Source organism: Armigeres subalbatus, chromosome 1, assembly GCF_024139115.2.
Source record: "Armigeres subalbatus isolate Guangzhou_Male chromosome 1, GZ_Asu_2, whole genome shotgun sequence".
Lineage (NCBI taxonomy): Eukaryota > Metazoa > Arthropoda > Insecta > Diptera > Culicidae > Armigeres > Armigeres subalbatus.
This window is the reverse complement of record NC_085139.1, coordinates 68189639-68215809: the sequence shown is the minus strand read 5'-3', so window position 1 is coordinate 68215809 and position 26171 is coordinate 68189639. Positions and strand designations below refer to the sequence as shown.

The 26171-nt window shown below is 43.3% G+C and overlaps 1 protein-coding gene across 3 annotated transcripts in view; it reads left to right on the top strand.

Moving 5' to 3' along the window:
- The window catches only part of LOC134226633 (mucin-4), an 817146-nt gene that overhangs the window by 717083 nt on the left and 73892 nt on the right, over positions 1 to 26171 (top strand). For all 3 annotated transcript variants that reach the window (XM_062707522.1, XM_062707532.1, XM_062707541.1), the window contains 3 exons: positions 2275 to 2393; positions 2513 to 2841; positions 11483 to 11919. In XM_062707522.1, the coding sequence (XP_062563506.1) occupies positions 2275 to 2393; positions 2513 to 2841; positions 11483 to 11919 (885 nt within the window). The remainder of the gene's footprint in view (positions 1 to 2274; positions 2394 to 2512; positions 2842 to 11482; positions 11920 to 26171) is intronic.

Genomic DNA, 26171 nt, shown 5'->3' with positions numbered 1-26171 from the left:
TCAAAGCATGATTACCAGCTTGGAGGCTCGATTCTTTTATGCGTATTTTAACCAGTTCAAGATATTGGTAAGTTTTTGTTATTGGCAAAACCTGATATTTTTATTACCATAAAAATAACTTTCGGTGCAATTTTTTGTTATTTTTACTCTTATTTCAAACAAGTTCATATCATGTTTTGTTATCAATATCACGTTTTACTGTTAATGAGCTATTATCTTCTACCCGGGTAGTGCTCTCCTTGCCAGTCTCCGTGGCGTGCACACGCATTTAGGGAGAGCCACTGCCGATTTATTCCACTTCGGCAAATTGGGTTGGGGTCACACAATATCAGAGGAAGACCCGCGGTAACATCAATGGGAAGGTGTATGATTAAAACGGATTCCGATTACTCTTCTTCCGGTACAGTAACGCAGAAACCGTTTGAATTTCAACGTCAAGTAAATTAGTGGGTGCTGCCCCATTTTTAAGGAATATTGCAAGAGCATATGGAAATGTCCATGGTTTTTCGAGATACAAAAGAGTTCCGTATCTGTCGCAGAAGTTTCCATGGATGAAGGGTGGCATCTTTATATAAACGCCTTTTATCGTTATACAAAGATCTGCACGTAGCACAAAATAACAACAATATATTAAACCAACGCTAGAAGACGAAACGAACGTTGATGCCCATATGTTGAGTTCTGGAATCTTAATGTTTCTTTACTCATCCATAACGCTCTGCTGTGCCATATTAAAACAAATCCTATATGTCATGAATTTCTCAGACGGCGAAAAAGCCGTTTGGGCGAACTGGTAGTTAAGTAGAAAGTGTAAATTGACCGAACGGGTGAGACGTCTCACCTCTAAATTCTCACTCGCCATTGCTCATTTCTCACTTCTTACTATGAAATGGGATAAATGCGAAGTGAGAAGTGAGAAATGAGTGATGAGAAGTTTATAGCTTAAATTATCCTCTGAATAATAAATTAATAAATTTAAAATTTCACCTAGTAAATTTAAATAAGTCATCTTATTTCTCACTGCTTACTCCTTATTTCCTACTTTACATTTCGTATTTCTCGCTTTTCGCAATACGAAGTGAGGAGTTAGAAACGGCAATTTGGAAATTAAGTGTGAGAAATGGGAAATGAGACATCTAACTTCTCACTTTGCATTTCTTATTTTTTTCGCTTCTCTCTTCTCATTTTTCACCCACTGTGAAAAGTTAGAAGTGCGTTAGTTAGAAATGAAAAACAAGAAATGGTCAGTTAGAAGTGATGAGTAAGGCGTCTTACTTATAACTACTCAATCTTCATTTCTCACATCTCTCCGGGAAAGAGATAAATGAGCAGTTTGGAATGAGAAGTGATTTGGCTCAATTGAATTTATATTATGGCTTGTACATTGAAGTGTGAAAAAAAAAGTTTAAGTTGAAACTGATCGTCAATTTGGTCCAGACTTGGCTGTTTTGCTGAGAAAGTAATTCCAAAGATTCATTTCACATCACTCAATCATGTCGGCACCTACTACGGTTATCAACAATTCTTAATTCAACTCAATTGCCAAATCGCACAGCGTAAGAAAAATCGTTAAGATTTACACAATCGTGGGCCGCCACATCTTCCTGTTTTTCACATCACACTTTTATTCACACTAAATTTATTTTTCCCTTCCCTGCAAAGCGTTCGCAAAAGGCGGAATTCCGCCAGTGATGATGGTAGTCAACCAGCCAGCCAACAACGAATCAACGATTACTTCCTTCCCATTTAGCTATTTTCCCGGCGTCATCATTTTCGGCGGCGGTGTGGTGGCGAAAAGCGGCGCGAATTTTCTTCGCGGATCGTTAATATTTTCCTCGGACTCGGTAGAAAGAGACTTATTGCCTACTCGAACCTACCTATACCAACTAAAGGTAAGCCGGCAACTACACCCGAGGGAGATTGGCAGCAAAACAATGGCACCTTGCCGAAGCCGAATGCTGGTTCCGTTGCCACTGCTGCAACAGTTCATCATTCTAATGGGCTCATTAAGTGGAAGTGCTGGATTAACGATTTTGTTTTCGCGTAATAAGAAGTCATTTGTTTCAAGAGGGATTACGTAAGATCCAGGTTGAAAAGAACCCAAAGGCTTCCAGCCGGGGCAGGACTACTGCCACTCGACTCGTAACTCAAACCAAACCCAATCGAAGTAAAACCGAGATTCAAAATTTACTGTCCCCAATATAACCTTTATCACCGCATTTTGTGCCCAAATGTAGCTCATACATTTTCATTTTTCCTCCTCTTCCGGCACAGGTTTGCAGCAAAGTGTTCGGAAATGCCTCTGCCCTGGCGAAGCACAAGCTGACCCACAGCGACGAACGGAAATATGTCTGCGGAATGTGCTCGAAGGCTTTCAAAAGACAGGACCACCTGTAAGTGCACACAGTCTTTGTTACTCACACACACACAATCACACTCCCCGGAAGATAATGGAATGTCGCCACACACCTGTGATTAATTGGAATTTTTGTGTCTCGTTCTCCTTCTGCAGAAACGGCCACATGCTGACGCATCGAAACAAGAAACCGTACGAGTGCAAGGCGGACGGCTGCGGCAAGTCCTACTGCGACGCCCGGTCGCTGCGGAGGCACACCGAGAACCACCACAGCGTTGGCGGCACCACGATGGGGCTGTCCGGTTCGACGACGCCAACGTCCAGCCCCGGCCCGGTGCTAACGGTGACGACGGCGGCGACCATGACGGCATCGCCGACGTCCTCCCCGTCCGGGGCGCTGTCGGCCATCTCCAGCTGCAGCCAGAACGGCGGAAGCACAACCGGGCCGCTCAGCGGGCTCAGCCTCTCGCCGGCCACCGCCAGCGGTAAGTATAGCGGGACGTCTGCTCCGATGATGAAGTGGTTGACAGTTTCTATAATGATAATGTGCGAGGATGAATGGAGATATATGGGCATATTAATTCCGAACAAGTGACGCAAAATAAGACCACTGTCACCAGTGTTCAATATTCGGACAGAAAAATGCTGCGTCATATGTTAGAACAGGTCCGAAGCTTCTGTTCTATAGACTTTTAAAAGCAGGGGTACTCGCCTGCTATTTTAAGGTTTTAATAGTCTGTCCCTTTCGGCCGTATGACACTTTCGGAAAAATCGCTTTCGGTCTAATAACCGTTTTGGCCAAACGTTAAATTTGACCGAATGTAATTCGGCTAGATGACTTTCGACCTAACGTGTTATTCGGGCAAGTCTCTACTTTGTTTACTTTTAGCGATCGATCTATGTTCTATACGGACAATTGCCTAAAAACGAACCCTTGGACTGATTTATTTATTTTGGACGAACCTATTATAACTTGTCGAACGACAAAAACAAGACTCGACTGATGAGATCCTATTTCTATTTCGGGGATTCCGGGATTAAGGTCAGCAGCGGAGAACATCCTTATGTTCTTTAACTGATCATCGTCATTCATAAGAATTTGTTCCTCTATGAGCAACAATTGTACATGACACGTATGCTGGACATAATTTAGTATTATACTTATCTGCGGCAGAAGACTCAAGAAAATTGAAGTCATTCAGAGTGCCAATACGATCTCGTTTAAAGTTCGGTACTTGTCGATTCACGTTTCCAGTCCACGTCAGACATAGTGGAAGTAGTTCACCGTCACCTACGCCCAAGCGATCTGCAATTGACTGCTCGAGCAAAGTCATTGATGAGCCGTCATCCAGAAATGCGAAAAATTCCACTGACTTTCTGTTCCAAAAAAGCTCAACGGGGATGATTCTGAATAATGTCGACCTTTCTGTAGTATGATGAGAGTTCACTCCCTCCACGGAGACGTCTGTTGATTTATACAACCTCCTTTCTCTTCTAACGCTTATTTCTTCTGTGCTCCAATGTGCAGCATTTGATGATTGCATCAATTCCGCATTTGAATTGCAACTTACATGGTCACCGCCTATGCTTCACCAAATACGTTCGACACAGGTGATGGTCGTTCTTGAACGACCTCACATCGACTTTCAGGTGACCATTTCTTGAAGGCAGAACAGTCTCTAATCTTATGGTTAGGACCATTAGATGCTAAGGAAAGGAGACTTCCGAGCCTCTTGAAAGGAGGCTTCCGAGCCTCTTGAAAGGAGGCTTCCGAGCCTCTTGAAAGGAGGCTTCCGAGCCTCTTGAAAGGAGGCTTCCGAGCCTCTTAAAAGGAGGCTTCCGAGCCTCTTGAAAGGAGGCTCTGAGGCCTCTTGAAAGGAGGCTTCGAGGCCTCTTGAAAGGAGGCTTCCAGGCCTCTTGAAGGAGGCTCTGAGGCCTCTTGAAAGGAGGCTTCCAGGCCTCTTGAAAGGAGGCTTGAGGCCTCTTGAAAGGAGGCTTCTGAGCCTCTTGAAAGGAGGCTTCTGAGCCTCTTGAAAGGAGGCTTCCAGGCCTCTTGAAAGGAGGCTTCCAGGCCTCTTGAAAGGAGGCTTCTGAGCCTCTTGAAGGAGGCTTCCAGGCCTCTTGAAAGGAGGCTTCCAGGCCTCTTGAAAGGAGGCCTGAGGCCTCTTGAAAGGAGGCTCTGAGGCCTCTTGAAAGGAGGCTTGAGCCTCTTGCAAGGAGGCTTCCGGGCCTTTGCAAGGAGGCTGAGCCTCTTGCAAGGAGGCTTCCGGGCCTCTTGCAAGGAGGCTCTGAGCCTCTTGAAAGGAGGCTTCCGGGCCTCTTGAAAGGAGGCTTCCTGAGCCTCTTGAAAGGAGGCTTCCGGGCCTCTTGAAAGGAGGCTTCCAGGCCTCTTGAAAGGAGGCTTGAGCCTCTTGAAAGGAGGCTTCTGAGCCTCTTGAAAGGAGGCTTCCTGAGCCTCTTGAAAGGAGGCCTGAGCCTCTTGAAAGGAGGCTTCCGGGCCTCTTGAAAGGAGGCTTCCAGGCCTCTTGAAAGGAGGCTTCTGAGCCTCTTGAAAGGAGGCTTCCAGGCCTCTTGAAAGGAGGCTTCTGAGCCTCTTGAAAGGAGGCTGAGGCCTCTTGAAAGGAGGCTTCCGGGCCTCTTGAAGGAGGCTTCTGAGCCTCTGAAAGGAGGCCTGAGCCTCTTGAAAGGAGGCTTCTGAGCCTCTTGAAAGGAGGCTTCCAGGCCTCTTGAAGGAGGCTTCCAGGCCTCTTGAAAGGAGGCTTCCAGGCCTCTTGAAAGGAGGCTTCTGAGCCTCTTGAAAGGAGGCCTGAGCCTCTTGAAGGAGGCTTCTGAGCCTCTTGAAAGGAGGCTTCTGAGCCTCTTGAAAGGAGGCTTCTGAGCCTCTTGAAAGGAGGCTCTGAGCCTCTTGAAAGGAGGCTTCTGAGCCTCTTGAAGGAGGCTTCCAGGCCTCTTGAAAGGAGGCTTCTGAGCCTCTTGAAAGGAGGCTTCTGAGCCTCTTGAAAGGAGGCTGGGGCCTCTTGAAAGGAGGCTCTGAGCCTCTTGAAAGGAGGCTTCCAGGCCTCTTGAAGGAGGCCTGAGGCCTCTTGAAAGGAGGCTTCCAGGCCTCTTGAAAGGAGGCTTCCGGGCCTCTTGAAAGGAGGCTTCTGAGCCTCTTGAAAGGAGGCTTCTGAGCCTCTTGAAAGGAGGCTTCCGAGCCTCTTGAAAGGAGGCTTCCAGGCCTCTTGAAAGGAGGCCTGAGCCTCTTGAAAGGAGGCTTGAGCCTCTTGAAAGGAGGCTTCCTGAGCCTCTTGAAGGAGGCCTGAGGCCTCTTGAAGGAGGCTTCCTGAGCCTCTTGAAGGAGGCTTCCAGGCCTCTTGAAAGGAGGCTTCCTGAGCCTCTTGAAGGAGGCCTGAGCCTCTTGAAGGAGGCTTCCAGGCCTCTTGAAAGGAGGCTTCCAGGCCTCTTGAAAGGAGGCCTGAGCCTCTTGAAAGGAGGCTTCCAGGCCTCTTGAAGGAGGCTGAGGCCTCTTGAAAGGAGGCCTGAGCCTCTTGAAAGGAGGCTTCTGAGCCTCTTGAAGGAGGCTTGGGCCTCTTGAAAGGAGGCTTCTGAGCCTCTTGAAAGGAGGCTTCTGAGCCTCTTGAAAGGAGGCTTGAGCCTCTTGAAAGGAGGCTTCTGAGCCTCTTGAAAGGAGGCTTCTGAGCCTCTTGAAAGGAGGCTTCTGAGCCTCTTGAAAGGAGGCTTGAGCCTCTTGAAGGAGGCTTCCAGGCCTCTTGAAAGGAGGCCTGAGCCTCTTGAAGGAGGCCTGAGCCTCTTGAAAGGAGGCCTGAGCCTCTTGAAAGGAGGCTTCTGAGCCTCTTGAAAGGAGGCTTCCAGGCCTCTTGAAGGAGGCTTCCAGGCCTCTTGAAAGGGAGGCTGAGCCTCTTGAAGGAGGCTCTGAGCCTCTTGAAAGGAGGCTTCCAGGCCTCTTGAAAGGAGGCTTCCAGACCTCTTGAAGGAGGCTGAGCCTCTTGAAAGGAGGCTTCCAGGCCTCTTGAAAGGAGGCTTCCAGGTCTCTTGCTAGGAGGCTTCCGGGCCTTTTGCAAGGAGGCTTTCAGAGCCTCTTGCAAGGGGCTTCCTGAGGCCTCTTGAAGGAGGCTTGGAGGCCTCTTGCAAGGAGGCTTCAGAGTCTCTTGCTAGGAGGCTTCCAGGCCTTTGCAAGGAGGCTTCCAGGCCTCTTGCAAGGAGGCTCTGAGCCTTTGCAAGGAGGCTTCTGAGCCTCTTGCAAGGAGGCTTCGGGCCTCTTGCAAGGAGGCTTCTGAGCCTCTTGAAAGGAGGCTTCCGAGCCTCTTGAAGGAGGCTTCTGAGGCCTCTTGAAAGGAGGCTTCCAGGCCTCTTGAAAGGAGGCTTGAGCCTCTTGAAAGGAGGCTTCTGAGGCCTCTTGAAAGGAGGCTTCTGAGCCTCTTGAAAGGAGGCCTGAGCCTCTTGAAAGGAGGCTCTGGAGCCTCTTGAAAGGAGGCTTCTGAGCCTCTTGAAAGGAGGCTGAGCCTCTTGAAAGGAGGCTTCCAGGCCTCTTGAAAGGAGGCTCTGAGCCTCTTGAAAGGAGGCTTCCAGGCCTCTTGAAGGAGGCCTGAGCCTCTTGAAAGGAGGCTCTGAGCCTCTTGAAAGGAGGCTTCTGAGCCTCTTGAAAGGAGGCTCGAGCCTCTTGAAGGAGGCTTCCAGGCCTCTTGAAGGAGGCTCTGAGCCTCTTGAAAGGAGGCTTCCTGAGCCTCTTGAAAGGAGGCTTCCAGGCCTCTTGAAGGAGGCTTCCGGGCCTCTTGAAAGGAGGCTTGAGCCTCTTGAAGGAGGCCTGGGCCTCTTGAAAGGAGGCTTCCAGGCCTCTTGAAAGGAGGCTTCCGGGCCTCTTGAAGGAGGCTCTGAGGCCTCTTGAAAGGAGGCTTCCAGGCCTCTTGAAGGGAGGCTGAGGCCTCTTGAAAGGAGGCTGGAGCCTCTTGAAAGGAGGCCTGAGCCTCTTGAAAGGAGGCTGAGCCTCTTGAAAGGAGGCTTCCAGGCCTCTTGAAGGAGGCTGAGCCTCTTGAAAGGAGGCTTCCAGGCCTCTTGAAAGGAGGCTTCCAGGCCTCTTGAAAGGAGGCCTCCTGAGCCTCTTGAAAGGAGGCCTTGAGGCCTCTTGAAAGGAGGCTTCCAGGCCTCTTGAAGGAGGCTTCAGGCCTCTTGAAAGGAGGCTTGAGCCTCTTGAAAGGAGGCTTCTGAGCCTCTTGAAAGGAGGCTTGAGCCTCTTGAAAGGAGGCTCTGAGGCCTCTTGAAAGGAGGCTGAGCCTCTTGAAAGGAGGCTTCCAGGCCTCTTGAAGGAGGCTTGAGGCCTCTTGAAAGGAGGCCTGAGCCTCTTGAAAGGAGGCCTGAGCCTCTTGAAAGGAGGCTTCCGGGCCTCTTGAAAGGAGGCTTCCAGGCCTCTTGAAAGGAGGCTTCTGAGCCTCTTGAAAGGAGGCTTCCAGGCCTCTTGAAAGGAGGCCTGAGCCTCTTGAAAGGAGGCTTCCAGGCCTCTTGAAGGAGGCCTGAGCCTCTTGAAAGGAGGCTGGGCCTCTTGAAAGGAGGCTTCCAGGCCTCTTGAAGGAGGCCTGAGCCTCTTGAAAGGAGGCTTCTGAGCCTCTTGAAAGGAGGCTTCCAGGCCTCTTGAAAGGAGGCCTGAGCCTCTTGAAAGGAGGCTTCCGAGCCTCTTGCAAGGAGGCTTCTGAGTCTATTGCTAGGAGGCTTGAGCCTTTTTGCAAGGAGGCTTCCAGGCCTCTTGCAAGGAGGCTGAGCCTTTGCAAGGAGGCTTCTGAGCCTCTTGCAAGGAGGCTTCGGGCCTCTTGCAAGGAGGCTTCCAGGCCTCTTGAAGGAGGCTTGAGCCTCTTGAAAGGAGGCTTCCAGGCCTCTTGAAGGAGGCTTCCGGGCCTCTTGAAAGGAGGCTTCCGGGCCTCTTGAAAGGAGGCCTGAGCCTCTTGAAGGAGGCTTCCAGGCCTCTTGAAAGGAGGCTTCTGAGCCTCTTGAAAGGAGGCCTGAGCCTCTTGAAAGGAGGCTTCTGAGCCTCTTGAAAGGAGGCTTCTGAGCCTCTTGAAAGGAGGCTTCTGAGCCTCTTGAAAGGAGGCCTGAGCCTCTTGAAAGGAGGCTTGAGCCTCTTGAAAGGAGGCTTCCGAGCCTCTTGAAAGGAGGCTGGAGCCTCTTGAAAGGAGGCTTCTGAGCCTCTTGAAAGGAGGCTTCCGAGCCTCTTGAAAGGAGGCTTCCGAGCCTCTTGAAAGGAGGCTTCCGAGCCTCTTGAAAGGAGGCTTCCGAGCCTCTTGAAAGTAGGCTTCCGAGCCTCTTGAAAGGAGGCTTCCGAGCCTCTTGAAAGGAGGCTTCCAAGCCTTTTGATAGGGGGCTTCCGAGCCTCACCGTTTATACCCTTTATCTATGAATGGCATAATGAAATTGGCTTCAATTTACTGATCACATTATGTACAAGGCAAAGTTTTGATACTAAAAACCACACATTCATTAAACCTCTATCGATAAGTTTTGTTTAAAATTTCAATGCATCCGCAATTACGCATTTTTTCCGAGGTACCCCCTGGGAACTGTGAAGGTACCTCCAGTGGTACATGTACCCCTGGTTAAAAACCGCTGGTTCAGATGATCAAAACCATATGGATTTTTCGGGAAAGTTAATTCAAATTTAGTAAAAGAATTGACTTAGACAATAACACGACATCAAATTTGTGCCGGGAAAAGTCAATTTTGCATGGTTGTTTAGAAAAGTATTGCATGCAAATTTGAAATAAATGCTATTGAAAAATAAGAAACCATTTTCCTAGGACATTCGAAAAAACTACTTGTGGAAATTTGAAAAGCGTCTGGGAGTAGCCATCGAGCAAGTAAGTGTAGTGTGTGTTTTGGTCGTCGGGAAAGTAATAAAATGTGTATCTTGTGTTCGGTGCCTCATGCGCATGTATTGTGCTTTGCTTCGGTCGAAACAAGCGCGACCCATCCCATAGATCGCATCGCTTACCGAATTGAATCCAGATAAATTATCCTTTGTAACTAAAAGGGTATCCTATCCCAAGACAATCGTGGAGATGCAGAGGTATACTAGTAGCAAAGAAGAGTTGGACTAACAATCCTTCCCTTCCTATATGACCGTAAGGACGTGGCCAGCGCCGTTATTGACTTTAAATATTTGAGCTCCCGAAACGTGTACATTGAGAATGAGTAGCTAGTCCCAAGCCCCATTTGTTGTGTTCTCTGTACAATTTTGCAAGCTCTAGTCAATCATGGAGTAGCAACTACGAATTGTGCGGTCATAATGCTCATGCTCATGTGTCATTAGCTCTGTCACTGCCACCAGCAGTGTTGGTCCTTCGCGAGCATTGTCCAGATTTCATGGTCGTGGAGGACTACAGTACAAATGCGTAATTTAATCTGTTTTAAGCTTTTGATTAAAGCCTTTCGTGTTGCTTCTGTATGCGTTTCGAGAATTCTGCGTTAGGATTACGCTGAAAGAAATAACAATTCATGGTTTTGTTTTCAAGCTTCATGAGTAAGTCTAGTAAACCTTAGGCTATATATTTGTGACTTTTCTACGAACAAGAAAATCTACAGGGATTTTTTTTTTCGACTTTCCAATTCTTATAATACACAACAGCTCAATATAATATGATGCTTTGAATTTCCTGATTTTTTTCCTTTGAATTTTCTTTTTCATTCCAAGTTCCTCGTAAAACCAAAATACTACTTACAAAAAAATCTTCCCAACCCAACCACTATATGCGGTAGCAATCTGATTGAATGTGCAAGCCGAAGAAATCCTTTCTATTCCGTTCTAACGAACTGTCAACGGCAATCGCATTTTTCTTCATCTTAAAAGTTACATTTGGCTTTTCCACATGTGAGTAGTGTGCACACAAATTCACAAACAACTACCGTCACCGAGAAAGAAAAAAAAAAAGAAGAAATATCAACGTTACCGTCTTCGGATCGTTTGGTATTTCACGTCGGCAAACTTCTCCATCATTTCTTCCGCTTGGTATGTCCACACCTCCTCCGACTTGAACTTACCTTTTCTTTCGCTGGAAGACGACGACGTGGCGAGGGTAAATTTTCATTTTTCTCACATTTCCTATTCCCACATCAAACTCTCAAAGCCCCATCCATCATCGCACTCACCGCTCTGGTTGAACGTTCAAATCCGTACGTGTATTGGCACCGGAAGAGAAGCACGTCCTTCTTGTTATCGGAACGTCGCCGTCGCCAATCTTTCCAGCCAGCCAGCCATCCAGCAGCCAATGCAGAACAGAAAAGAATGACACATTTTTCTCCCGCCGTTGTTCGTCATTCCAGCCCAAGAAGCCATGAGTCGGGGAGCACCCCATTTGTCATATGACGTGATGTGGCAGCCGCCCAAGGACGAACTATGTAGTGGCAACAGAGACGGAATCGAACAAAAACTTGCCACTTTGTTAAAGCAAACCCTTCCGAGAATCCGCTCGCATTCCTACCTGTGAAACGTTGGCAAAAATTGACACTCGTTCGATTCATGTCTGGACGATTGGGGGTGTGTGGTTGGACGGCGAAGGACGGGTCGTCTTGTCGAAACTAATCAAGCCGGGTTTTTTTTTCGGTTGCGTTCTTCTCTATTAGGAAAGAAATATGTGGTACGTGGTATGATTTATGTAAAAATATGGTAAAGGATACTCACGTGTTGGACTGCTTAATTGGAATCCTGAAGTCTATGGAAATGCAATGTGGCAATCGCTTAGACAGCTTCCAATGAGAATAGAAAGAATGGAATGTTGGAGCAGAAGAAAATTGAAAATAGCACAAATCTTCTCAGTTGAATCCCTTTCCTCGCCTGTTCTAGAAAGCTTGGACAGTTTTCGCCGGAAGCTTGTACGGATTTGTCAGAACTTAGGAAGTTTTAAGAGGCGAATGCTTGGTGGGCTTCAGCAATTTTTGGTAGGTTAGAAGCTTGGCAGTCTAGCCCAAAGATGAAGAAAGCTTCTGCCAGAAGCTTAAAAGCTGTCAAAACTTTGGGGGGCTACTGTCAGATGTTGAAAGAAGCCTGAAAGACACTTCGCTTCCGAATGGTTCTGTTTGCTCAACAATTCAGGAGAACTATATCTTCCTAAAATGGTATTCTTTGTTCGTTATTTACTTCTCCAGGTGACGCCAGCTCCCCGCACGGAGCCACCTGCAGCATCCACTTCACCTCATCCGGCAGCAGTTTGACCCCCACCTCCAGCAATCATCTGGGTCTCTCGGCCAATGGAACAAGCACCAGCCACAGCAGCAGCGGCAACAGCAACAGTACAACTAGCTCTAGCCATTCCACCAGCAACAGTGGGGCAGGTAGCATCTCGGTCACATTCAACGGCGGGCTCGGCAGCGGCGGTAGCAGCAGTGGCAGCGAATCCGGTAGCAGTTCCAAGTCCCCCTCGCCTAGTTCACCGGCTGGAAACGGAAACGAAGGCCTAACGCGGCAGCAGCTGGATCTGATCACGCAGATTATGCAGCAAACCAAACAGGCTAATGCGGCTGCGGCAGCCGCTGCCGCTGCTGGCCAGAAAGTTCCCCCACGGCCGCGCACCTGGAACATGCAGGTGAGTGGTTTCTTTATTCGGATCATAAATGGGTGATATAATTGGGTAACATCCAATAGCCTACGGCTAATTCGTAAAAATGAATAAATGATTCAGGTTTATCATATAGGGGCACCGCAAGTACTTCCGTCCATCGTCGTAGGAGCATAAACTGACAAAAGCAACGTCCATTTGCTTCTGTAGTGGAGTTCTCAGAACGTTTCTCTTGAACTTACAATTTCGTACAGATGAATTTGGCAAAAAAATGTCTCTTTATTGGTTTTCGAGACTATGACGAAAAGACAAAAATGCCTTAGTTCGATTTTTTTATAAATTAATTGCGAGCAGAGCGTACCTGGCCTCGTTTACAATAAATTTAACGTATATGAGTTAAGTTACGGGGCTTCGGAGCAGCGTTTTTAAAAAAAGATAACTACCTTCACCTAATACGATTGAACACAGAATGAATTTTATTTATTAATTAAGCTTACATCAAACCTTATGAGTTGCACTGATTGCCTGACCTAGCTAAAAGTAAGTTTTGTTTATGTCCGCACTTCCGTCGTCCGATTGGTAGGTTGTTGCTAACGTCCTCTATTTGCTGGTCTCATCATTCGGGTTATCGTACTTTGGACTCATGCTATGCGTTCTGGTGGAGACTTAGGCTGCGAGGAAACTTGATGATGGTGGCGTAATTCTTGACGTTGGTGTCCGTTGTAACTACTCCCCCTTCAAGACCGATTCGTCCCGAATTGGTAATAGTGTCCACATTTGATGTGTCAAGGATTCGAGGTGCAGAATGTTTGTCTGGGTTTGAAGTTGTTCTGCCCAGCATTTTGATAAGGATGAAAATGATGGTGGCTATTACTGAAATGAAACTGATAGTTGAAAAACCCACACTAGTGTAGGTGTGAATTAAACTCTTGTGTTGGAGATTTGCAATCTGTTGTCGGCTGTGAAGATGCAGTTCATGTAATTTTTTGATAGTCATATCTGGCTCGAGGGTAAATTGCTCGATTTTGATTCCATCCAATGGGATAATAGTTTGGTGTGGTTTATAGCTGTACGCTGAATTGCTGTATGTACAGTTATTTAGGGTCACTGAGCAGTTGGAGAAATATATCAAAAATGTGCCCTTCAAGGTTCTGTTGGAAACGTTGCAATTTGTTGACATTTCGGTTAACGATGAGTTTTTCACAACAATGTAGTTTTCAGTAAGCCTTTTAAGATCCTTGTAGTTTTGGTGGGTTTGGTGAATGAGCAATTACCTGGGATTCCTCTGAGTATCTTGGAAAAGCAATCATCTTGAGATACATCCGCTAAGTTATCCTTATCGCATAAAGCGTTTTGTCCTACAGTACGGCATTCCGATTTGAGTAGAAAAGTCTTGTTGAGTCCGATGAGTGCAGATGATGAGGGCAATTCGATGATTCTTCCGTCGATTGGTATAGGCTCCATAAGGATTCGATTGAAAATAGTAGATTCTAACTGTGGAATAAAAGATTATGAAGTATAACTTTTGGTTCCTAAATACTGAGCTAATCCTAACATTTCATAAATTTGATCAGTGCTTTGAAAGGTAATGTTATGACTCTCAAGTTTTTCTCTAATAAGGCTGAGTTCTGATTTTTCTAAAATGTTTTTAGAAATTACGTTAAGGTTTGCTAATTGAGAAGTTTCAAAATAGACTCTAGCTCTTTTTCTATTTGCTCTAATTGGTAAGTTGTTTTGAATGTTTGGATGAGAAAAGATACGTGATTAATTCCTGTGTTATTATTGATGCCCCGTTTAATATTTATAAGTTCTCTGGTTATAATAGTTTGTTGGTCATTAAATGTTTTTATCATTTTATTTATCTGATTCTCGAATTTCCTGTTTAACCTAATCTGAAGATTGTTTTGAGATATTAAACTATTTCCACTAACTTTCAGATTCTGGATTTCTTGGTCTATTTTACAAGGTCATTATCATCAAGGTTACCTGTTAACAATTTAATACTTGACCCTAACAAGTTAAATGCTCCTCTTTTTAATCTCCTATGGGGCAGTAAGTTTTCGTAGAGCCTCAAAATGTCATCAAATTTGTTGGATAGCAAAATAGTCAAATCTTTGAAGGTGTCGAAATGCGTGAGTCCTCGTATAATCTTGTCGATGTTATCCAACAACTTTTGGTATTGGTCGAGATCTATTTCATGATATAGTCTGTCTTGTCCTTTGGTTATGAAACAATGTCCTGTTGTTATTGTCAGCAGTCCTGGGTTTGTCGATAAGTCCTGTATGTGAAGCGTATGCTGCTGGGAATTAGCAGTAAGGACAAGGCCAATCATCACAAGCAAGGTAGATTCCATGTTCGCCTAAAATATAAAGAAATGTTAGTTCAAAATTCTTCTTATGTTGGTTTTATGTAACTTGCGGTTCATGTCGTCGTTAAATGTTTTGTTATTATCATTTTGCGACATGTACTGCAGAGTATCTCACATTTGTCTTATCCTTGATACCTTGTACTCTATGAAAAACTCTATCATTTTCGTCTAGTTTAGGTTCGTTTTCGCGGTGTTTGTTTCTTTGGTCTAAATTGACTTTCTGAGTTTTCGTAAGCTCTAACGTTACGTCATCATATAGTTTATTCCTTTTTACGATCATTTCTTCAATGTTAAGAGGTCTAATGTCTTGATCTTTAACGCCGAAGAAAATTTCTCTAGGTTTGAGTTTTGTTGCCGAGTGGATGGTGTCATTGTATTGAGTACAAGCTATCATGAATTTTTCTTTTTGTGAGAGGTCTTCGTGTCGACCTTTAATACATCTGAATATTTCAGCTAGTGTCGAATGAAATCTTTCGACTATTCCGTTCGTTTCGCTGTGGTTGGAAGGGGTAAAATACATTTGAATTTCTAGATCATCCATAAGTCCTCTTACCTCTATAGACTTTAACGCGGGTTCGTTATCACAGACGATCAGTTGAGGTTTTCCGTGCAAACTGATAAACTTCAATAACGCCTTTCGAACGTCTTGGATTGTTCTTGATTTAATCGGGATGATTACTCCAAATCTGGATAATTTGTCTACGATTGTCAGGAAAAGGTCTGGTTGTGCAATAAAGATATCTACATGGATAATCTCTAAGGGCCGTTTTGGAATTGGAGTTTCTCCTAGTTTGATTTGATAAGGTTTCCTCTCGTATTTGTTTTTACTACATGTTTCGCATAACTTGATAAGCTGCCTAATTTTGATTTTCATTTTTGGGAAGAAGTATTTGCGTGAAATTTGTTTATGATTCTCCCAAATGCCTCTATGGGAAGCCTCGTGAATCTTTCGAATAATTAAATTTTGATCTTCTTCCGTTCTAAGATCTTGTAAAATTATTTGCGAGATTCGAACCTTCAAACTTTTGGTGTGGCCAAAATGGTTCCTATAAACTGTCTGTAAACTCATAATAAGTGGCTCTGGGCAATGTATGCAATTATTTTTTACCGGGTTACAATATTCTTTCAAGATGCGAGTTATCAATCCTATTCCAAAATGTAATCGTGTAATAGTTCTCCTAAATACGCGTGGAAAAACCTCTTCAAGTTGTTCGTCATCGATTTCTCCTATCTTTAAAATTATTTGATTTGAAAAATGATTGATAGGTTTTAGAGTCATTGGAATGTACTCACTATCGTCATTTTCGGCAGAGTGTCTGGTCGAATCGGATGAACTATCATCGCTGTCAACTTCATTTACATTAATCTCGTGGGGATACGAGACAATGCATCAGCGACTACGTTCTGCTTGCCTGGTTTATATCTCACCTCAAAATCAAATTCACGGAGATCTACCATCCATTTCAAAACTTTATTGTTAGGGTTCTTCAAATGTAGACCATACGTCAAAGGCTTGTGGTCAGTATAAAGAACAAACTTCCGGCCAAATATGTAAGGCCTGAAATATTTACATCCCCAGTGTATTGCGAGCAATTCTTTTTCAATTGCTGGCAGTCGTTCTTCATGTTTGGTGAGTGTCCGAGATGCATAAGCTACTGGTTTATCACTGCCAACAATCCCTTGAGACAGTACCGCACCAATTGCATGGTTGGATGCGTCTGTAGTGACAATGAACTGTTGGGTGAAATCCGGATATTGCAATATGCTGCTGCTAGTTAGAATATTTTTGAATTTATTAAAAGCATCTATGAACTCTTTCGAGTGATGGATCCTCTCCCCCTTTCTGAGACAGTTTGTTAAAGGTTTTGCGATTCTCGCGAAATCTTTGTTAAACTTCCTGTAGTATCTAGTACATCAAGGAAGCTTCTTATTTCTTTTTCTTTTTTGGGAATCGTCCTTTTACGTATGGTTTCTATGTTGTTAGGATTCGGTTTGACACCATCCGGTGTAACGATATGTCCTAAGAAAGCGTCTTCTTTCTTCAAGAATTCGCATTTGTCGAGTTGTACTTTCATATTGTATTTACGAAGGCATTCAAAAATTTTGCGAGATTCTCTATGTGCTCTTGCAAACTTGTTGAATACACAATTATATCGTCCATGTACACAAGACAACGGACCCCAATGTGCTCTCTTAAAATATTGTCCATCACTCTTTGAAAGGTTGATGGAGCGTTTTTAAGCCAAACGGCATTCTCACAAACTCGTAGTGTCCATGCTCGACACTAAATGCAGTTTTGGGAATATCTTCATTATTGACCTCGATCTGGTGAAATCCAGAGGCGAGATCCAATGTAGAAAAATACATGCACCTTCCTAACTTGTCTAAAATATCTGATATATTAGGTATTGGATAGCGATCTTCGACAGTCTTGTCATTCAACTTTCTATAGTCTATGACAAGTCTCCACTTTTGCTTTCCTGATGCGTCTATTTTTTGGTACCACCCAAACAGGTGACGACCATGGGCTGTCGGAGTGTATGATAATTCCCTGTTCCAACATATCGAAAATTTGTCTTTGTACCTCTTCCTTGTGACAGAAAGGTTACCTATGAGATTTAGAATAAACAGGATTATCATCCTTGGTTTTAATTTGATGTTTGATTGCGCTAGTAAATGTTAAAAGGGTTTTTCTTGATGGAAAATAGATTCATATTTATCAATAATTTTCAATAATTTTGGACGTTCTTCCTCGTTAAGGTGTTCCAATCTTAAATGTTTTCGTAATTTGCATTTATTACTACGCGCTTTCACTACATTTGGCGATTTTACTTCGAAATTATTCATTTCAGCGATAAGCTGCCTATTGGGATTCATTTTGACGGACGTGTTCGAAGTATTGGAAGCGAGTATGACCGCTTTATTATTTTCTGCTTTATATATTCCGGGTAAAACAACTACATCTTCTGTCAGTGGGAACCTATCTTCAATTAAAAAGTCACCATTGCTAACGGTTGTGGGTAATTCAATTTTCACTTGTTCATGTGCGTTGATTTGGACTGAGAAGGATTCTGGATATAGCCTTTTCATGGGAAAAATTTCATTGGAGAGTTCTAGTGTGTTGGATGAGGTGATGATATTGGCTTGAAGTTGAGATAGAGACTCATATCCTATCAATCCGTCGAAAAAGGAATGAAATTTGAAAAGGAAAAATGTTATCGATGGTTTGCCTTTAAAAGGAGAGAAGCTGATTGAATGTTGAACTTTGTGCATACCAGATACGTTTTTGACAATTGAAGGAGTTTCATGAATAACCATGGAATGATTTTTTATTACTTCGGGGTTTAAATAGTTTTGTTGGCCCTGTGTCAATAAGGAGCTTCAGATTACCAAAGGTCGTGTTCACTTCAATGTATGGTATGTAATTATTAGATTCTATGTTTCTGGATTGGTTTCTGAATCCATCGGAAAATTTATCTCGTCATGAGAAGATTCTTCTTGCGTTTCTGATTCAGCAGATTCTACTATTTCTGGTTTACCCACTGCTTCCTGGGTATCACTGTAATCATAGGGTGGATAGTAATGATAGTAATCGGCATAAAATTGATTGCATTCTGGATAAAACTGGTAGTGTGGATCGTGTTCTAAGTTCGTCAATTCTTCTACAAGAAATTTGGGAGGTTGAGTTTGCCTGAATTGCTGTGGTGGAAACGCGGGATTTCCGAAAGGTCTAGGATACGCTGCAGGGAAAGGTTGCCGAGGAACAAACGATTGGTTTCCAAATTGTCGCGGTGGTTGCTGGTTCCCGAAATGTGAAAAACGACTGGGTTGAGGCCTATTCATGTAATTAATTCGTTTGCTTATCAATGATTTATCAACTTCCATTGGAGTGGGCTTTTGAAAATTTGGATTAGGTGGTCTGTACGCATGGTTTCTAAAGGGAATATTTGGAGGGTAAAAGGCTGGTTGTCTGGGAGGTAGTGGAATGCGATTAGCAAACGTCATTCTAGGAAATGCATAATTTGGTTTTTCCGGAAGTATAAAGGTATTCTTTTGATGTTTTTGTGGGACATCTCTCACCCATCCTGTTTTGCTTAAAAAGTTCTGTTCCTCAATACAAGCATCGAAAGCCTCTTTAAGAGTTTTTGGTTGACGTGCTCTAATATTCCCGCCAATTGGTTCTTTCAAACCGGCTAAAAACACTTGCAGGGCGTTATCGTTGTATGTTTTAATTCTATCCGTTCTAATTGCAGAATCTGTAATTTGAATATTGGCATGGTTGACTAACAACGACAATAAATGTTGTACCCTAGCGTAAAAATCTTCAATGGATGAAATTTGATGAGCCATAAACAGTTCTCGGGTTAATGTTGTTGAATCGCGTTTGTCGTTGTAATGCGCGATCAAGTTTGCTTTTATGGTTTCCCATTTCAGTTCGGTGCCGTATACCTCTAAAACGGTATCGGCGTCACCGACAATTTTGTTTCTAATTGCTTGGAGCCACACACTATGATACGGTGTGTTCTCTAATGCATCAATGAATGGAATTACATTTTCTACACTCCGTATGAAGGAGTGCAATTTGACGGGATTGCCGTCGAAAGGTTGTAAAATATTGATTCCTTGTGGCGTTTGTAGGGTTTTAACAATTTTTTCCGCATTGGCCATCATTTGCTCCTGTTGAGCGATGGCTGCTTCGTCCTGTTGGCTCATTTTATTATATTTCTATAGTCACTATAAAATTCACTTTAAAATTACTCAATTTGCTATGTATCTCACTAATTCGCTACTTTGAAAAATTCACTTATAATTGCACTTTATTTCTTTAGTATTTGTTTGATAAAAATGTTTACTTACTTTTAAATTTTGGCCCGATATCCTCTCGGGGATCCTGCGTTCGTGTTGGTTTCCTCCAGGTCCTCCTCGGTATTCTGCCGGGGTTGATCGCTGCACTTCTAGTACCTTTGCACTGCACTTATTACTTTGAATTCCCTAATCCTACCGACTGCGCCAATTAAGTTACGGGGCTTCGGAGCAGCGTTTTTAAAAAAAGATAACTACCTTCACCTAATACGATTGAACACAGAATGAATTTTATTTATTAATTAAGCTTACATCAAACCTTATGAGTTGCACTGATTGCCTGACCTAGCTAAAAGTAAGTTTTGTTTATGTCCGCACTTCCGTCGTCCGATTGGTAGGTTGTTGCTAACGTCCTCTATTTGCTGGTCTCATCATTCGGGTTATCGTACTTTGGACTCATGCTATGCGTTCTGGTGGAGACTTAGGCTGCGAGGAAACTTGATGATGGTGGCGTAATTCTTGACGTTGGTGTCCGTTGTAACTTATGTATCTACCAAGTATCCTATTTCAACCTGGATAGAGCTTTCAAAGTTGATTTAAATAGCGATAACTAACGACAAATGCATAGGAGGAGATTCTATATAAAGAACATTGCTCGGAATAGCAGCGACCTTGGGAAAGTGACTAGTTTTTGTTATAGGCAATGGCACATTGGACGCATAGCAGCATATCGAGGCGCGAAGTACAGAGATAACTTCCTTCTCGCGACCAATTGTGAACTGTCCAATATGGCAACGGAACTCAGGGTTAAATCTATGGTTGAATTTTTCACACATATGCGAGGATCTGACTCCTATATTATTAATTGTGGAGAAAATATTAATGGTGATGTTTAGAAGTAAATCGTATTTAAATGCATGCTTGCTTGGCTGGAACTGGAATTCAAACAATATCTTTATAAATTGTTGAAATGTTTCTCTTGGATGTTTGATAACATCTAAATCAGGTTGAATAAGTGCAAAAAAAAAGCAATTCAATTTAGCGTCTCGACATATTAACGAATTTCAAACGCTTGCATGTTTGTAACACAACCTGTTCTGACAAAAGCTTTCTTTGCTTCTGAAATCCGAACAATTTCCACATTGGAATTCGGAAGGAATCAACACTGAAGTACGGATGGATAATACACTGTAGTTCGGATGAATTTCACACTGGAATCAAGTTAGTTTTCATACTGAAAATCAGAAAAATTCCACACTGAAATTCGAGAATATTCCACTCTATAATCCGAATGGATTCCACACTGGAAGCCTAAAGTATTCTACAATGGAATCCGGATGCATCCCAATCCCATACCGCTGATCTATACGGATTCCAGTTTGGAATTCTTCCTCACTCCAGTGTTGCGACCATCCCAGTCAACACAAAATCGTATATGATGCAACATAATATGCTAAAGTGGAGGTGATATACGTACATGTTGTATGGAAAAGTACCTATATCGACTTCATCTTAGCAATTTTTACGTCATCATATACGATCTTGTGTTGACTGGGATGGTCGCAACACTGGAGTGAGGAAGAATTCCAAACTGGAATCCGTATAGATTAAACGCTGGAATCCGGATAATTTCCACACTGGAATCCGGAAGGAATTCGGATGGATTCCACACTGGAATACAGATGGGTTCTGAATGGATTCCGCACTGGGATTTGGATCGATTTAACATTGAAATCCGGATGGGTTCCCCACTGAAGTCCGGGGGACACTACACTGGAATTCAGATGAATTTCCTACTGGAATCAGGATAGATTTCTGTCTGGAATAAAGAAGGATTTGATACTGGAATTCGGTCAAATGATTGCTCAATGAGTATTGGAATTATTTATTTGCCACCAAATCGAAGGGCCGACGTACAAATTGTGATTTGTCTGTACAATCAATTGGAGCTGTGCTGTCTCGTTTTCGCGCCATTGATCATGCTGTTTTGATTAGTGATTATAACCAGGCGGATCTGTACCGAAAGTGGACGACGGCTTTTATCTTCACGGTCTCACGCAAGTCAATACAATTCTGAATAGAAACAACCGCTTGTTAGATTTTGTTCTAGTCAATGAAACGACTTTGCAAGGATACTTGTTATTTGAAGTAGTCGATCCGCTTTAACGCATTGACCTCGATCATCCACCTTTTGTTGTTGAAATCTTCCTTCAAAAAGTCGATGTCGATGAACTATCGGAGCCTGATTGTCTAGACTTTCACCGGGCCAACTATGAAGGCAAAACAGAAGCACTCCATTACATCAACTGGATGGTTATGGATTCCTTCCCAGATGTTGGTGATGCAGTGGAATTCTTCTGCAGTGAATTTCAGTTTGAAATGGCAGAGAACACTTCTTCTTGCAGACCACCGTCGAAACCTCCTTGGGCTAATGGACGACTACGCCAACTAACTACATAAAAAAAGCTTCGTATGTACTCTAGGAACCGGTGCCCTGCCAATCGACAAAAGTTTGTCAAAGCTTGCAACAAGTATCGGCTATACAGTCTTATGCTGTACAATCGATATACTCTACGAGTACAAAGCAATTTGCGCAGAAATCCAAAACAGTTTTGGAAGTTAGTCAATTCAAGATGTATTTGAACAAAGAAGTCGGTAGCACCGCAAGTGAGAAATACAATATGTTCGCTAATCACTTCAAGCGTGCATTTACCGATTCCCCATCATCTGCTGTTCAAATAGAACTGGCATGCAGGGATACACCGATGAATATTTGTACATTATAATCATTCCAAGCTACTCAGGATCATGTCAACACCGCTATCTGAAAACTCAAATACTCATATTCTAGCCCCGATGGTATTCCATCGTGTATTATCAAGAGGTGCAGTGATGCTTTGGTCTACCCGCTGATAATGATGTTCAACGCATCTCTACAGCAACGAAAATTTCCAATCGACTGAAAAAGTTCTGTGATGTTTCTTGTATGTACACAAAAAGAACGATAAGAGCGATAATGAAAACTACCGTGGAATCACTTCCTTGTGCGCCTGCTTCAACATTTTTGAAATCATAATAAACGACATATTGTTTGAAACTTGTAAACACTACATCTCACCAGATCAGCATGGTTTTTACCCTAGAAGATCCACCGTTACAAACCTGGCTCAATTCGTTTCTTTTTGTATACGCCACATGGACGCCGGATCTCAAATTGATGCTGTGTATATAGATCCCAAATCAGCATTCGATCGCGTTGATCACAAAATACTGCTTGCCCGTCTGGAAAACCTGAGAGTTTCACATGACCTCGTTAGTTGGTTCAGATCTTACCTCACAGAACGTCGCCTTGTAGCAGGATTCTTCTGAGCCGTTAACTAGCCTCTCAGAAGTGCCTCTCCTTTTTTCAATTTTTATCAACGAACTATCCAGCCAGTTACCTTTTGGTTGCCGCTTGTTTTATGCGGACGATGTTAAATTATATTTGGTAATCAGCTGTATCGAGGATTGCACAACCATACAACAGTTAATTGAGGATTTCGTCGAATGGTGCCAGCTGAGTTCTCTCACTGTAAGTGTACAAAAATGCCATGTTGTATCCTTTCATCGCAAACGATCGCCAATAACTTTTGAATACTTCATTGACAATCAACCGTTGACTCGTGCGACAGAAGTACGGGACTTGGGTGTTATACTTGATGCTGGACTTACATTTCGAGTGCATTACGACGATGTGATGTCTATAGCTAATCAGCAGTTGGGTTTTATGTTTAAAATAGCTGACGAATTTCGTGATCCCTTTTGTCTACGATCGTTATATTGTGCTTTAGTTAGATCGATACTGGAAACGAACGCAGTAGTATGGTGTCCATATAAAGCTACATGGATTTCTAGGTGCGAAGCAATACAAAGGAAATTCGTGTGGTATGATCTTCGAAGTCTTCCTTGGAATGATCCGATCAACTTACCACCGTACGAAGAACGTTGTAGATTATTGAGCTTCAATACACTATAACACTGAAGAGGTAACTCCCAGGCTGTATTTGTGGCGAACCTGCTTCTCGGCGAAATTGACTCTCCTGAATTGCTACAACAAATAAACATACACGTTCCAATGAGAGTACTTCGTCAACGTGGGTTTCTACTGCTTGAAGTACGTAATATAGGCTACGGTCTACACGATCCGGTACGCTTCATGTCTTCATCATTTAATGTCGTTTACGAAATGTTTGACTTCAACTCCTCTGCTGCCACATTTAAATGTAAACTTAAGAAACGCTAGGAACAAAAATTGTAGAGAGTATATATTTAATTTATTTATGTTTTTCTATTTATTATTGTTTATGTTTTAAGAATGTAATTATATATATTTGTACTGTTTTGCAAAATATGCAGAGTTTTTGCGCATATTTGAGCAGGTTCAAAAATGTGGGCAGCTCAAAAAGGTTTTTCCCAGCCAGGCTTCATTTATGCTCTATGCCGGATGACGTGAGATTGATAATAAAATAAAATTAATGATAAAATAAAAAACCCAGATCAATCCACCTAGCGTTGGTGGTGCCTTTCTCGCGCATTAAAAAAAATATGAAAAACACATAAGAGAGGTCGAAATAGCACTTTAGCGGGATAGATTTTACTTTTTCCATCAATTCATATGCATTTGCGGTCATTTGAATGCATTGCATCCATGAAAAAAATTTTTTTTTTCGTCTTTGCCCTTGCCAGAACAACAATGTTTTTTCAATAACTTTGGAACGCAATGACCGATCGGGCTTATTTTCAATAGGAAACAACTAGACCGCAATCCGCGTCGACTGCAACTTGTTGCGAGCAAATCGAATAATGCTAAGTACCAAAAAGTGTGTCTCACATTTTTGTACACACACACACACACATACATACACACATACAGACATCACCTCAATTCGTCGAGCTGAGTCGATTGGTATATAACACTATGGGTCTCCGAGCCTTCTATAAAAAGTTCGGTTTTGGAGTGATCCTATAGCCTTTACGTATACTTTGTATACGAGAAAGGCAAAAATTAAATAAAGTAAATGCCAACACTGGAATCCGAATAGATTCCATACCCTTATCCGGACAGATTCCACACTGGATTCCGGATGGATTTTACCCAATAATCCGAATGGATTCCACACAGGAAAACGAATAAATTCCATACTGGTATCTGGAAGGAGTCCACACTGCAATTCGGATGAATTTCCCATTGGAATCCTATTCGGCCAAACGACCTATTCGGCATGACCTATTCCGCCCAATGGCCTATTTGGCCAAATGATCAATTTTCGGCTAAATAACCTTTTCTGTCCAATGGCCTATTCAGCTGAATAACTTATTCGGCTAAATGTCCTATTCGACCGAATGACTTTTTCGGCCAAATAACCTATTCGGTTATATGGCCAAATTACTTTCGGCCTTATAGTATTTTCGACCAAAACAACGTTCGGCCTAGTGGCCTTTGATCAAATGGTATTCGGGCAAACGGCCCTTCCCCGGATTCTACACTGTAATCCCCGGATTCTACACTGTAATTGGAATCCGGATGGATACCACATTTAAATCCAGATGAATTCTACATTAGTAATCGGTTGGATTCCACACTAGAATGTGAATGAATTCCGCATTGGAATTTGATCGATTCTACAGTGGAATACGGATGGATTTCGCCTAAGAACCCAGACGAATTTCACTTTCACTTAGGAATCCGGATGGATTTCACTTTGAAATCCAGATTGGCTCCACACTGGAGTCTGTATATTTTACCCATTGCGTTCGGGATGGTATCTACACTGGAATCCGGATCGATTCCACATTAAAAACGGATGGTTTTCAAACTGGAGTCATGGTGGATTCTAGCATAGCATAGCATAGCATAGCATATGTGATTGTACAAATCGTGGGTGGCTATACAATGCTCAATTCAAGCTCCATCCGGAATAAGGGCGAATGGCGCAAGAGAAGACTCTCCCCGTCGACCCCCCCCCCCCTTAAACAAAAGTGACAAGCAGCAGATCTCTCTATGGTTTATCATTTCAGAACGAAAGAAAACAATGCGAACTTGCATTCTGAGGTGATAAACTGCAAAGAAACTCCCTGCCTGTCACTTTCATTCAAATGAGGGGAAGTCGACGAAGAGAACCCTCTCCCGCGACACCCGCCCCTACCAGACAGAGCTTGAATTGCGCAATCTACTGTATATTGTCGCAAATTGGTACTTGGGATTAGTACCTTTTCCTATACAGTAGCAGTTGTACACCTGGCCACGTCCTTACAATCACGGAAGGAAGGGGAGGAATGTTAGTTCAACATCTACTAGTGAAGATGCAGGGAACCCATACTACCTTCATAGATGTCTCGGGAAGGAAAATTTGTGTTAGTGGGAAAGGTGAATAATAGGGAGCTCTATTCGACAATATAGAGCGTTTGTCAATAACAGTATATGCTGTAAAAATAATAAAATATATTCATCAATTTACTTACGAACCGTCCTAAGGGAAAAACAAAACAAAACACAAAATTTCGGCAAATCGCGCGATCGTTCTGCCGTCCGAAACAAGAGCCAACACGCACTGAACTCACTGGAGTCATGGTGGATTCTACACTGAAATCCACATTGTCCACATTGGAATCCGCTTGGATTCGACAATGAATTCCGGATGGATTCTACACTGAAATTCGGGTGGATTCCACACTGGAATCCTCATTGCTTCTTAATAAATTCCACAATGGAATCTGGATTCATTCCACCTTGAAATTCGTATGGGTTCCATACTAGGTTCTGGATGGATTCTACACTAAAATCCGGATGGATTCCACACCGGATTCCAGATAGATTTTACACTGGTATCCGGTTAGCTTCCAGACTTGAATCCAGCTCTATTCCATGCTGAAATTCGGTTAGGTTCCTGGAATCCGCATGAATCCCGCACTGAAGTCCGGGTGGATTCCACACTGGAATTCGAATGGATTCTACATTGGATTCCGGTTGGATCCCTTCAAGATTGGAATCCGGATGAACTTCACACTGGAGTTCAGATAGTTTCCACACTGGATTCTAAATAATTTTCACACTGAAATCTGGACGGAT